This window comes from Ranitomeya variabilis, chromosome 2 (assembly GCF_051348905.1).
Source record: "Ranitomeya variabilis isolate aRanVar5 chromosome 2, aRanVar5.hap1, whole genome shotgun sequence".
NCBI classification, from domain to species: Eukaryota; Metazoa; Chordata; class Amphibia; order Anura; family Dendrobatidae; genus Ranitomeya; species Ranitomeya variabilis.
In genome coordinates this window covers 126,405,688-126,419,864 of record NC_135233.1, presented here as the reverse complement: position 1 = coordinate 126,419,864, position 14,177 = coordinate 126,405,688, and the positions used below count along the sequence as shown (strand labels likewise).

Genomic DNA, 14,177 nt, shown 5'->3' with positions numbered 1-14,177 from the left:
TCAAGCTCTAGAGCCTGTTGCTGTATAGGCGAGCTGAGAGTTGTTATAATATAAGACTCGTGGGGCACACGAGAGAATTTTAATTTAATTCCATCTCGGACGATATTTAAAACCCACGAGCTAGATGTAATCTTCTCCCATTGGGTGGTGAAAAATTTAAGTCTGCCCCCAACTGGTATGTCCTCAGTATTTGTCTTTTGGGGGGTTGGGTCTTCTAAACATGGTACCTCTCTGCTTGTCGTCCTTAGGGGTCCATGTTGTAGACCTATCTGTTTGCCTCCTTTTGCCAAACGGCCTCTTCTTAAAGGCTCTCCTGTAAAAGGGAATAGAGGATTCAGGAAAAGCTTTCTTCCTGTCCTTTGCCTTTTTGAGTATGTCATCTAAGGTTTTACCAAAGAGGTACTCACCCTCACATGGGATTGCGCATATTTTAGATTTAGATTGCGCGTCCCCTTTCCAGCTCTTCATCCATAGAGCTCTTCTTGCGTTATTTACAAGGCCCGCAGATCTTGCTGCTAAACGGAGTGAGTCGGCGGAGGCGTCTGCCAGAAAGGCCGCTGCTCCTCGTATTAAGGGGATGGCTGCTCTCAGTTTTTCTCTCGAGCTTTTCTTTTCAATTTGCTGGTCTAACTGATCAATCCAGATGATCATTGACCGGGCCGCGCAAGTACTGGCTACTGCAGGTTTGAATATTCCTGTAGCCACTTCCCAGGAACGTTTAAGGGATGATTCAGCCTTACGATCCAAAGGATCGACCAGTAGTCCCGCATCCTCCACAGGTAAAGTGGATTGTTTGGAGGTAGAGGCTACAGCCGCGTCGACCTTAGGGACTTTGGTCCAAGTAAGAAGCTCCTCGTTACTAAACGGATATTTGCGTTTTGAGGCTGAGGGTAGAAAGCCTCTCTGATCTTGCTTCTCCCACTCTCTTTTGATTAATGTTTTCACTGCTGGTATAACCGGAAAACATCTCCTCTTTCTGTCTGCCAAACCCGCGAACATTATCTCTTGCGCGGTTTGCGCACCCTTAGACTCCTCACACCCCATGGTATTTCGAATGGATTTTACCAAGTTGTCCACACTGTCTAAGGGGAAACATGAGCGTCCCTCAATCTCTGATGAGGATGATGACGCTGGACATGATGATAGGGAGGCATCTGACAGTATCGGTTGGTCACTGTCGGAGTCTGACACAAGTGTCGGTGTTTTAGATTTAGAACTACGCGGTTTTTCCTGGGTCATACTTTTTAGTTCTTCTCTAATAATGGCCCGTAGGTCCGTAATGGACACTGCTGCTCCCTGTGTTGTTTCTTTAACACAGTCCTCACAAAGTTTTTTGGGGTATGAGTCAGGGAGGGGCTGGTTACACAAGGCACATTCCCTGTGCTTCGTTTTTTGTCATTTTTTGCTCTAAGCGTGTAAGTAGAGAGAGAAAGGGAAAAGAGAGAGATAGGGAGACAGCGTTAGCTTAATAGGCAGAGTTCACAACTCACCCAGTGAAGCAAATAATACCGGATCAGAAGGCCGAGATCCTGTTCTGGAACCGTCGCTTTTACGAGCGGTGTCCGAGGATCCTCTGGCGTGATCTTTGGCGGGGGGTACTGGAACTCCGGTTGTAGGGTCCATGGCACCTGGGGATGACATCTCTGCATCGCCGTTTCAGTGTTAATGAGCGCTTTAAATAGAGCGCCAAAACGTTGTTTTTTTTTGTTTTTTTTTTCGCGCATGCGCAGACAGTGCCGCTCCCCTGCCCTGGATCCGGCCTAGGCGCCCCGGAAGTCCAAGATCCACTTCCGGGGTAGCCTGTATTTGCGGCGGTCGGCGCGTGTGCGGCCCGGGATTCAACGCCGGGCCGCGATGGAAGGTCATCTTACCCGCTCCTGCTGCCGTACCGCACGCTGGGAAGGACGCCGGTCGGCCTTTCCCGGACCCGGCCGTCTGCCCGCTCCATCAGACGAGGGGGGAGCCGTTTAACGGAACTCCCCCGACGCTGCTTCTGAGCCGCAGCCCCTGCCGTTCTCTCGGATACTGCGCAGGCGGCATGCAAGCCCAGGTATGCTTTTTCTCATTCGGAAGTCCTGTCGTTCCCGCAGGAACAGGAAACCTAAACTGAGGAGGAGAGGCGGACCGCCCCCTTTTATTTCTCAATAGGTTTCCTGTTCCTGCGGGGCGGATCCCTCTCTCCAGTAGGGTGCTGTCGTGGCGAAGAGTAAAAAGTCACTAATCTAAATCCACAGTACAAACTACTAATATTGACTGAAGGCAACGTAAGGAAGAATACATTCAGATTTCACTGAAAAATACATGTTGGATTCTGTAGGAATTCTACAGCTTGTGAACACAGACTTGGCCTCAGATGCAGAACTGGAGACTGGAACATTTCGGTCAGGTCATGGAAGCCTACAGCAAGAAAAGGTACTGAGCAGGTGCTAGGAGCAGTAGTTGGAGAGGTCTTGATGCTGAGGAATGAAAGCAATGTCAATCAATTGCAGAGAACAAAGCCAGGACCCTTCACTGATAGATTAACATCCAGCAGACACTTCCCAACTCATTTGCAAAAGGTGAGCGAGATTTTAAGGCTATGTGCACTAGTTGAGTAAATGGATGAAGAAAATTCTGCTCCATTTCTGCATCTCTTGGCAGTAAAAACGCATCTGCAAAAACGGGCGTTTTTCCCCTATTGAGTGAAGTTAATGGTGAAAAACACTGCCAAAACCACACAGAGAATTGATTATTAAAGGGAATCTGTCACCCCATTTTAGGCCTATAAGCTAAGGCCACCGCCATCAGGGGCATATCTACAGCATTCTGTAATGCTGTAGATAAGCCCCCGATGTAACCTGTAAGATAAGAAAAACAAGTTAGATTATACTCACCCGGGGGCGGTCCCGCTGCGGTCCGGTCCGATGGGCGTCGCAGTCCTGGTCCGGCGCCTCCCATCTTCTCACGATGACGTCCTCTTCTTTGCTTCCTGTTGTGGCTCCAGCGCAGGCGTACTTTATCTATCCTGTTGAGGGCAACGTAAAGTACTGCAGTGTGCAAGCGCCGGGCCTCTCTGACCTTTCCTGGCACCTGTGCTGGAGCCACGACAGAAGGAAGAGGACATCATCGTATGAAGATGGGAGGTGCCGGACCGGACCGCAAAGCCCATCGGACCGGACCGCATCAGGACCACCCCTGGGTGAATGCTGTAGATAAGCCCCTGATGGCAGTGGCCGAAGCTTATAGGCCTAAAATGGGGTGACAGATTCCCTTTAAGTCAAATATAAGTAACAAGAACATGAGACTTCGGGATTCTCATTCACTTTGCTGGAATTAGGATTCATTCTGGTTTTGCGCAAAAACGCACCGTATCTGCAACATGTGCACAAGCCCTAAAGCTCTCTTTTTCTTAATTATAAACATAAGGGACAAATACAATAATTCTTGGCACTCAAGAGAAATTTGTAGAAAAAGTTCAAAAAGTAGATTTTTATTTTAGTGCATCCAGCTCAACATATAAACGTTTTCGGTCTCGACAACTGAGACCTTCATCAGATATGGTTGTCAAATGCTGGAGAATACCGGTAGTGTGTGTGGGTCACACACAGCGTGTGTAGCCAAGGAGCGGGAATGCAAAGCGTCTGTAACACTGGACGGCAGTATATGGCGCTTGTGATAATGCGAGGTACTCGCAGGGTGAGGAGCGCTGTATGGTGCCGCTGCCAGGGGTGGGGAAGACGCTGCGCTGCTGTGCAAGGAGGCGCTCCCGGGGCTGCTAGTAACTTTTTGAACTTTTTCTACAAATTTCTCTTGAGTGCCAAGAATTATTGTATTTGCTACTTACGGGTTGGATCCCCTACTTGAGCACCTCCCAAGAATCCCTGAGTGCCGTGGTCACTACTTTCTATAAACATAAGGGATTTAGGAATCTTGATGGAATGTGACAGTCTCATCTCTAAGTTCAGCAAAAATAGTGCAAAAATTAAGAGACAAAAGTGGCAAATTGGAGATGAATAAAAAACAAAACCATATTTTATTAGTCAATTTAAATGCAAAACAAAGTAGTGGTAATTCTGCTGACGTCTTAAGCGTAACATGTCTATATCAGAGGGACCACTTCTATTTAGAACAGTATAACACAGCCCAAATGATGACATCAAATATAGGAATAATTAATACAAAAGAAAAAAAATAAGATTAATAAATGTAGATGAGGTCACTGCGGTAATTCATACCTAATGGTTGTCCTGTACTCGCTTTTAGGATCCAAAGAGCTTCCTAATGTAACAACTTTCTCCAGTTTCCACCTTGTCTTGGCCTATTAACACTTTCAAGTCCAAAGAAACAAAAAAAGAAATCATCTGATGGTCACTGCGGTCCTATTAACTCTTTCATGAACTGCAACACCAAAAATAAATTACATGCAATGCAATTTATGTTGGATGCACCATTAGAACGTTAAAATCACGTATCTGTGAACATGTTGCCGACATAAACAAGGGAAAGTTAAAGCCAAATATTTTGTGTAACTGCATAACAGTGGTCTGATTTTTTTGCTTGTTTCCTACTATATGGTGTCGCATAGATCATACAGGATACACAGACTCTGCTGCATACACCACATAGGATACACGGAGACCTCATATGGGATGTGTGTATAAAGTTATACACAGGCAGGGACTATAAAATGTCAGGTTGTTGTCATGTGCCCCATCCTCTGGAATTCCACGCCTCAACACGTCCGATTATTCACCACCCTCGGATCCTTCAGACGGAACCCGAAAACCCATCTCTTCAGGAAAGCCTACAATAACCATGCCGCCGCCTCACCACCGCCAGAGCTGCCGCCTCACCCCTACCTTCTGTCTCTTCCCCACTATCCCATAGAATGTAAGTCCGCAAGGACAGGGTCCGCTCCCCTCTGTACCAGTCCGTCACTGTAAACCTGTTTACTGTAAATGATATCTATAACTCTGTATGTAACCTCTTTCTCATATTCAGCACCATGGAATTAATGGTGCTATATAAATAAATAATAATAATAACAATAATAATGTACAAAAATTATAGCAAAAAGAATAATTTCAGAACTGTTTCCATCTTTAAGGTCACCCATAACCAGTACAATTCAATAACTAATACTTTGCTAAAATGGCCTCTGGATTTATGACAGGATTCAGTCTTTAGTTAACAGTCTATGAGCATGGCACAGCTAGAATTGGTAACCTTTGCGCATTCTTCATCTCACCAGCGCTCCAAATCTGTCAGATTACGAGGGCATTTCATGTACAGCGCCCTCTTCAGGTCAACCCACACATTTTCAAGTCTGGGCCATTCCAGAACTTGCATTAATAAAGGGAGGATGTGCAGTACCCTGCTGCCGCCTCTCTACAGCTGGGGGCAGCTCTGCAACTGAGCACATCCGGCTGGCACTGGAAACAGCTAATTGTCAGGGATTGTGGGTATTGCATCCCCACTGACCAGATATTGATGACCTATCCTAAGATGCATGGTAGCAGAGCTGAGCGGATCCAGTAGGACTCTGCCGCCCGTTCCCTCCCTACACCCAGGTATGCCCGCTGTGATCCTCCTCTATATACACAGACATCGGGAAGGCAGTGACAGTAATAAACCATCTCTGCCTTTTCTCTGGGGAGTCTGGCTGTGTCTGACAGCGAGCTCCCTGCTCACCTAGTGGCCGCTGCTCTACTTTACAGCGACATTTTAGGACATCACCGCAGAGTAGACCGTGTATGGACAAGTCAGTTAGTAAAGTGGTCTGTCTCTACAAGCACTTTGCGATGTTAACCATGTACTAGCCTCTCTAAGGAATAACGTATGGCACATGGTGTACATTCTCTCCACTTCAGCAGATCAGGGGTCAAGTTTTCATTTTGGAAATCTGGAGGGTAAGACAATATAGAACCCTATGTGACATGCACCTACTCCAAACCACAGGGCAATGTATGGAAGGGAGGAGTCTGGGGTACAACAACACCCAGCTCCAGGGGACTACAGGCTTCGGACCTTCTTTTGTCCTTGTTACAACTTGTCATGGATAATAAAGTTTTGTTTACATTCCCGAAGAACACACAGAAGACAGACACAAGCACCCACCTCCAGCACTGCCCCAGCCGGGAGCATTGGGATGAAGGGAACTTCCTGTCGGGTCACGTGACGTATACGTAGCCAGCAACCCCAGACCCGCCCCCACCTTTGGATTGGCTAGTTATAGTCTACGTCACACGTTGTCCACGCCTCATCTGTGAGTGCGCTGTACGTACGTTACCATGGTAACACAGTAGCTACTGGGAGGCAAAGATGGAAAAAGAGGCAGCGGAGGCTTGCGGTAAGGATGCGCTATATGCGCGGCGGCTCCACACGGCACCGTCAGTTATCGGGGAAGTAATCTCGGTATAAAGCAGCACTTATGACGTCACCACTAGATTGTATTTTGCCTTCTCAGCTGTGAAGTTATTAACTCTTTGTAAACTTAATCACTGGGTGTTTTTCTAACTTGAATGAACATAGAGCAGAGATAGGGGTGCGCCTCCTGCCCGCATTCACTATGTAGACAGCACATGCAGCTGAAGGGTTAATATCAGGGCCCCTGGGGGCCACGGTGGCGGCTTATAACGAGTCCAGAAGAAGCCATCCCCGCCAATCCTGCGGTGCCAGCGTACTGTAGTGAGAGGACGCGCAAGGCCGTGTTCACACCGAGCACAGCTGGTTATTATCTGCAGGTTTCCCAGGATATGATCACTTTTCTGCTGTATTTGATGCATTTTTTGATGCAGATTTGAAGCAGCAATTTATAATGCATTTTTTTAGCACAGACAAGCTTTGACTCTGCATTTTAAGACACAGCTGAGTTTCTTACAGGATTTTTTTACAACTCCTGAAAATATTCAATAAATTCAATAAAAATGTAAAAGCAGAAAAAGGAGCAGCACTCACCTGTATATATGTCATTGACACACGTATATATATATATATATATATATATATATATATATATGTATATATATATATATATATATATATATACCTTTATATTTCATAGAGAGGTAGCAGAATAGCTGATAATTCAATTGTCGGGTTCTGTAAAATCATTCTAGAACCCGATGGGATATGAGACATGGTTTACATACAGTAAACCATGGCAGAACAGTTAGATTTTTTTATGTCCCTCACTAATAATGTTAGTAGTGTGTGTGTGTAAAATTTTGGAGCTGTAGGTGTTAAATTAAAGGATTAATTCACAGAAAAAAACTCACGTGGTCTCCCGCGCAATTTTCTCCGCCAGAGTGGTAAAGCCAGTGACTGAGGGCAGATATTAATAGCATAGAGAGGGACCATGGTTATTGGCCCCCCCTGGCTACAAACATCTGCCCCCAGCCACCCCAGAAAAGGCACATCTGGAAGATGCACCTATTCTGGCACTTGGCCTTTCTCTTCCCATTGCCCTGTGGTGGTGGTGGGATATGGGGTAATAAAAGGTTAATGTCACCTTGCTATTGTAAGGTGACATTAAGCCAGGTTAATAATGGAGAGGTGTCAATAAGACACTTATCCATTATTAATCCAATAGTATGAAAAGGTTAAAAATACACACATTAAGAATAAAGTCTTTTAAATAAATAATTAAACCCACAGGTTTAACATCTTTATTGCGCGCTCAATCAAAGTGAATCCCTCGTTCTTCTGTCAAAAATGCAAAATATCGAATCGCACTCAGACCCATAATACAGTCCTCTGCACGAGCCCTTAGCGGCTACAAATGGGACTGTGCTAGAATTTTGACATAGCCCTTAGTTTGTCAGTGCTGCACTTTCAGAAAAAAGGCTCATACTTTATTGTTTGTAACAATAGGGGGTAATCATGGTGGGTGCATCTTCTCCAATCAGAAGTTGGTACAGTGGGTACGGAAAGTATTCAGAACCCTTTAAATTTTTCACTCTTTGTTTCATTGCAGCCATTTGGTAAATTCAAAAAAGTTCATTTTTTTTCACATTAATGTACACTCTGCACCCCATCTTGACTGAAAAAAAACAGAAATGTAGAAATAAAATAAAAAATAAAAACTGAACTATCACATGGTCATAAATATTCAGACCCTTTGCTCAGACACTCATATTTAAGTCACATGATGTCCATTTCCTTGCGATCCTCCTTCAGATGGTTCTACCCCTTCATTGGAGTCCAGCTGTGTTTAATTAAACTGATAGGACTTGATTTGGAAAGGCACACACCTGTCTATATAAGACCTCACAGCTCACAGTGCATGTCAGACCAATCAATGAGAATCATGAGGTCAAAGGAACTGGCCAAGGAGCTCAGAGACAGAATTGTGGCAATGCACAGATCTGGCCAAGGTTACAACAAAATTTCTACAGTACTCAAGGTTCCTAAGAGCACAGTGGCCTCCATAATCCTTAAATGGACGAAGTTTGTGACCACCAGAAGTCTTCCTAGACCTGGCCGTCCAGCCAAACTGAACAATCGTGGGAGAAGAGCCTTGGTGAGAGAGGTAAAGAAGAATCCTAAAATCACTGTGGCTGAGCTCCAGAGATGCAGTAGGGAGATGGGAGAAAGTTCCACAAAGTCAACTATCACTGCAGCCCTCCACCAGTCGGGCCTTTATGGCATAGTGGCCTGACAGAAGCCTCTCCTCAGTGCAAGACATATGAAAGCCTGCATAGCATTTGCTAAAAAACACATGAAGGACTCCAAGATTATGAGAAATAAGATTCTCTGGTCTGATGAGACGAAGATAGACCTTTTTGGTGTGGAGAAAACCAGACACTGCTCATCACCTGCCCAATACAATCCCAACAGTGAAACGTGGTGGTGGCAGCATCATGCTATGGGGGTGGTTTCCAGCTGCAGGGACAGAATGACTGGTTGCCATTAAAGGAAACATGAATGCGGCCAAGTACAGAGACATCCTGGATGAAAACCTCTTCCAGAGTGCTCTGGACCTCAGACTTGGCCGAAGGTTCACCTTCTAACAAGACAATGACCCTAAGCACACAGCAAAAATAGCAAAGGAGTGGCTTCAGAGCATCTCTGTGACCATTCTTGACTGGCCCAGCCAGAGCCCTGACCTAAACCCAATTGAGCATCTCTGAAGAGACCTGAAAATGGCTGCCCACCAACATTCACCATCCAACCTGATGGAACTGAAGAGTATCTGCAAGGAAGAATGGCAGAGGATCTCCAAATCCAGGTGTGAAAAAATTGTTGCACCATTCCCAAGAAGACTGTATTAGCTCAAAGGCTTCTTCTACTCAATACTAAGCACAGGGTCTGAATACTTGTAATCATTAACATTTTTGAATTTACCAAATGGCTGCAATGTAACAAAGAGTGAAAAAATTAAAGGGGTCTGAATACTTTCCGTACCCACTGTATGTGAAATTACTGTGGTGAGAGAATAATTTCTATGATGGATATCTATGTCTGTTGCCCAGGAGGAGAGGAGAGGGGCACTGTGTGACTCTTGTATAGTATATCTAAAATAATTTAAAGTTTTGTGTTTTTCTAGGAACTTCTGAAGTTTTCAAAATTTCCTTTGTTTTTCCAAATGGAGACACTTATGGTAAGATATTTCTATATATACATATACTAGAAATTATGTTGGCAATACTAAAGCCATAGCTCCAGGATACTTCAGTTTATGACCAGCTACAAAAACAAACGAGACTTTATGGAATTTAATACCTATGATCCCAATGTAATATTACCCTTAGGGTATTTGTCCACAATGACTGTTCCAGGCTGGTCCTTTCTGAAACCCACCTGAAAAAGCGTCCTAAAAATGCTCAAAAGATTGAACATTGAGGTTTTAATTGTCTTTTGAGGGTATGTGCAAGCGATCAGGAATTGGCATTTCTCCGCGAGATAAATAGATATGCTGTGGTTTGGAGATATGCGTTGCATGTCCATCTCCGCGGCTCATGAGATAAATAGATATGCTGCAGTCTGGAGATATGCGCTGCATGTCCATCTCCGCGGCTCATGAGATAAATAGATATGCTGCGGTCTGGAGATATGCGCTGCATGTCCATCTCCGCGGCTCATGAGATAAATAGATATGCTGCAGTCTGGAGATATGCGCTGCATGTCCATCTCCGCAGGTGAGTCGCGGGCATCTCTGGACGTATACCGGACATGGGATTTCTTGAAATCCCATCCACTATTCTGTAACATCTGAACGCTGCGGGTTGGACGCTGCACAAGTACACAGAGTCCAACCCGCAGCGTTTAATGATCATCTGCACATACCCTAACTGTTTCAAGTTTCCAAAGATGCCAAGCAGATAAAAGAAGTGACCTGACCATTCTTCTGGCTTGAAAGATGCCACAATCTTGATAAAGATGTCTATGTGGAGCCCAAAAAGACAGGCAGAAGAAGCATAGCATCTTTTGTAGCATTTTAAAACATGTTGTGTGCACATACTCTTAGGATAAGATCACACAAGTGTATTTTTGGGCTCAGGCTGACAGTGTTTTGTGCGCACACAGACATTACTATGTACTAGTGAAAATTAGCTCATTTCCACACGGACCTCAGGTTGGCTTGAAAAAAATCAGTGTGCTGTATCTGTTCCGATTTACCACATCAGAGCTCGTCTAAACTTAGGTTTTAGGTAACTCCCAAGACCATATCTTGAATATTGCATTTAGTTTAAAGGGAGTCTGTATAAAATGACTGTTTAAACCAAGCACAGGTATCCTGGGGCTGGTTGAGCAGTACAGAGAACTTTTCCATCTACCGTACTTGTTTTCTATTTATTTCTGCCCCCCTTCCTTGATTGACAGCGTCACAGGAGCCAGAGGAAGTCAGAGATAGATGTGAAAGAATAGGTGAGAAGGTGCACTGAACTGCTTGACCACTCCAAGTATGCATCGAGTGCCATGTGCTTAGTTTGAACAGTCATTCTTTCCTGAGAGACTCCCTTTAGATGAGTTTTCCTGGCACACAGATTATAAAAGTATCATAAGGCCACATTCACACATTCAGTATTTGGTCAGTATTTTACCTCAGCATCAAAACCAGGAGAAGAACAATCAAAGGGAAAAGTATAATAGAAACACGTCACCACTTCTGTATTTATCACCCACTGCTGGTTTTGGCTTACACATACTGATAGAAAAAACTGAACGTGTGAACATGACCTAAAGAGATCCCGTCTTTTTCAGGCAGATACACTCCGTAACCTGCCTACTATGCTAACAAGTGAACATATGCAGTGCAGTGTAAGAACGACTTGCTCTGCATATGTTCAATCTTTTGAGCTTCTTTTGACCGCTTCACGTCTGTAAAGATACAAAGCGGTTAAAAGCAGTGACCTTACCATTCTTGAGCATCATTAAGCAGTGTGCTTTGAATAGTTATACCATGAGGGGCATGGCTTGTGATCCTTCCCATGTTTAGAGTGACAACTAGTGATTGCAACAGGGAGAAAGCAAGTGTTACGCTGTGATCGTAGGAATGTCTGCCTTTTTCCATTTGGATGGCCAGCATTCCCTGATGAACCCCCACTATTCCCACGGGGTGGGGGGGCTGGGGGGGTGAAACGCCTTGGGCACTGTTAGGGATGTCATTCCCATATGAAGCTTCACTGGTGGCTCAGGTCGGACAGAGATCTCCGCTTTGATGGTGGTGCAATACAGCTCAGATGAGTATATGATCACTGCACCATTTATGATATAATTCAATCCTCATTACAATTATTTACTACAGTGGGGCAAAAAAGTATATAGTCAGTCAGCAATAGTGCAAGTTCCACCACTTAAAAAGATGAGAGGCGTCTGTAATTTACATCATAGGTAGACCTCAACTATGGGAGACAAACTGAGAAAAAAAAATCCAGAAAATTACATTGTCTGTTTTTTTATCATTTTATTTGCATATTATGGTGGAAAATAAGTATTTGGTCAGAAACAAAATTTCATCTCAATACTTTGTAATACATCCTTTGTTGGCAATGACAGAGGTCAAACGTTTTCTGTAAGTCTTCACAAGGTTGCCACACACTGTTGTTGGTATGTTGGCCCATTCCTCCATGCAGATCTCCTCTAGAGCAGTGATGTTTTTGGCTTTTCGCTTGGCAACACGGACTTTCAACTCCCTCCAAAGGTTTTCTATAGGGTTGAGATCTGGAGACTGGCTAGGCCACTCCAGGACCTTGAAATGCTTCTTACGAAGCCACTCCTTCGTTGCCCTGGCGGTGTGCTTTGGATCATTGTCATGTTGAAAGACCCAGCCACGTTTCATCTTCAATGCCCTTGCTGATGGAAGGAGGTTTGCAATCAAAATCTCACGATACATGGCCCCATTCATTCTTTCATGTACCCGGATCAGTCGTCCTGGCCCCTTTGCAGAGAAACAGCCCCAAAGCATGATGTTTCAACCACCATGCTTTACAGTAGGTATGGTGTTTGATGGATGCAACTCAGTATTCTTTTTCCTCCAAACACGACAAGTTGTGTTTCTACCAAACAGTTCCAGTTTGGTTTCATCAGACCATAGGACATTCTCCCAAAACTCCTCTGGATCATCCAAATGCTCTCTAGAAAACTTCAGACGGGCCCGGACATGTACTGGCTTAAGCAGTGGGACACGTCTGGCACTGCAGGATCTGAGTCCATGGTGGCGTAGTGTGTTACTTATGGTAGGCCTTGTTACATTGGTCCCAGCTCTCTGCAGTTCATTCACTAGGTCCCCCCGCGTGGTTCTGGGATTTTTGCTCACCGTTCTTGTGATCATTCTGACCCCACGGGGTGGGATTTTGCGTGGAGCCCCAGATCGAGGGAGATTATCAGTGGTCTTGAATGTCTTCCATTTTCTAATTATTGCTCCCACTGTTGATTTCTTCACTCCAAGCTGGTTGGCTATTGCAGATTCAGTCTTCCCAGCCTGGTGCAGGGCTACAATTTTGTTTCTGGTGTCCTTTGACAGCTCTTTGGTCTTCACCATAGTGGAGTTTGGAGTCAGACTGTTTGAGGGTGTGCACAGGTGTCTTTTTATACTGATAACAAGTTTAAACAGGTGCCATTACTACAGGTAATGAGTGGAGGAAAGAGGAGACTCTTAAAGAAGAAGTTACAGGTCTGTGAGAGCCAGAAATCTTGATTGTTTGTTTCTGACCAAATACTTATTTTCCACCATAATATGCAAATAAAATGATTAAAAAAAAACAGACAATGTGATTTTCTGGATTTTTTTTTCTCAGTTTGTCTCCCATAGTTGAGGTCTACCTATGATGTAAATTACAGACGCCTCTCATCTTTTTAAGTGGTGGAACTTGCACTATTGCTGACTGACTAAATACTTTTTTACCCCACTGTATATGTTTGTATGAAACCCCATTATGGAAAACACATGGTTAATGAGCTACGGCTCTGCGGAGCCCTGTCCTTGACACTATTATGTATTAGGATGTTGAAAAGTACAATCTTTATAAAGTCTGACCGGTGGCTTTAGGGTATGTGCACACGCTGCGGTTTACTCTGCGGATTTTTCCGGACTGATTTTGGTAAATCTGCGTTCACTGCAAATTTCCTGCGGAATTACCGCAGATTTGCCGCTATTTTTTTGTGGATTTTGTGCGGATTCCATCTGCAGTTTTACACCTGCAGATTCCTATCGAGGAGCAGGTGTAAACCGCTGCGGAATCCGCACAAAGAATTGACATGCTGCGGAATATAAACAGCTACGTTTCCGCGTGTTTTTTTCTGCAGCATGTGCTCTGCGGATTTTGTTTTCCATAGGTTTACATGGTACTGTAAACTCATGGAAAACTGCTGCGAATCCGCAGCAGCCAATCCGATGCGGATCCGCAGCAAAATCCGCAACGTGTGCATATAGCCTTATTTGGATGGCTATCTCCGCTATGACTGTTACCCATTATAGCTCAAAAGAACGTAAGGTCATTGTACCATGTCATGTACAAATGAGATGTCACTGTATCTGTGATTTCATATAGCCCTTTTTTATGGGTAATAGATAGCTAAAGAGTAATTTTTTGCGGAAACCCGTCCATCTCTTTTTATTATTGAGTATTAGGACAAATGAGACAAATGCACATTTTTTGGCAACGTATTTGCCCTGGCTGTATTTAGATATCTGAATCTCAATAGGGATATTTAGAGGTAAATTATTTACTATAGCCTCTATATTAAGGATAAAA

The 14,177-nt window shown here is 44.3% G+C and overlaps 2 protein-coding genes across 4 annotated transcripts in view; one reads left to right on the top strand and one right to left on the bottom strand.

Annotated features, from left to right (window-relative positions):
- DHX57 (DExH-box helicase 57) overlaps nucleotides 1-6,176 on the bottom strand; it is a 91,711-nt gene extending 85,535 nt beyond the window's left edge. Inside the window, exons 1-3 of one of the 3 annotated variants that reach the window (XM_077282957.1) lie at nucleotides 6,097-6,113; nucleotides 4,215-4,306; nucleotides 2,344-2,456 (exon numbers count right to left, since the gene is read on the bottom strand). The gene's annotated coding sequence lies outside the window, so the exon portion shown is untranslated. Of the gene's footprint in view, nucleotides 1-2,343; nucleotides 2,457-4,214; nucleotides 4,329-6,096 lie in introns of those variants that run through there. The other 2 variants (XM_077282955.1, XM_077282956.1) reach the window with 2 other exon arrangements.
- Nucleotides 6,177-6,233: 57 nt separating this feature from the next.
- The window catches only part of MORN2 (MORN repeat containing 2), a 47,477-nt gene continuing 39,533 nt past the window's right edge, over nucleotides 6,234-14,177 (top strand). Inside the window, exons 1-2 of the mRNA XM_077282991.1 lie at nucleotides 6,234-6,328; nucleotides 9,527-9,580. Coding sequence (XP_077139106.1) covers nucleotides 6,301-6,328; nucleotides 9,527-9,580 — 82 coding nt within the window. The 5' untranslated portion in view covers nucleotides 6,234-6,300. The remainder of the gene's footprint in view (nucleotides 6,329-9,526; nucleotides 9,581-14,177) is intronic.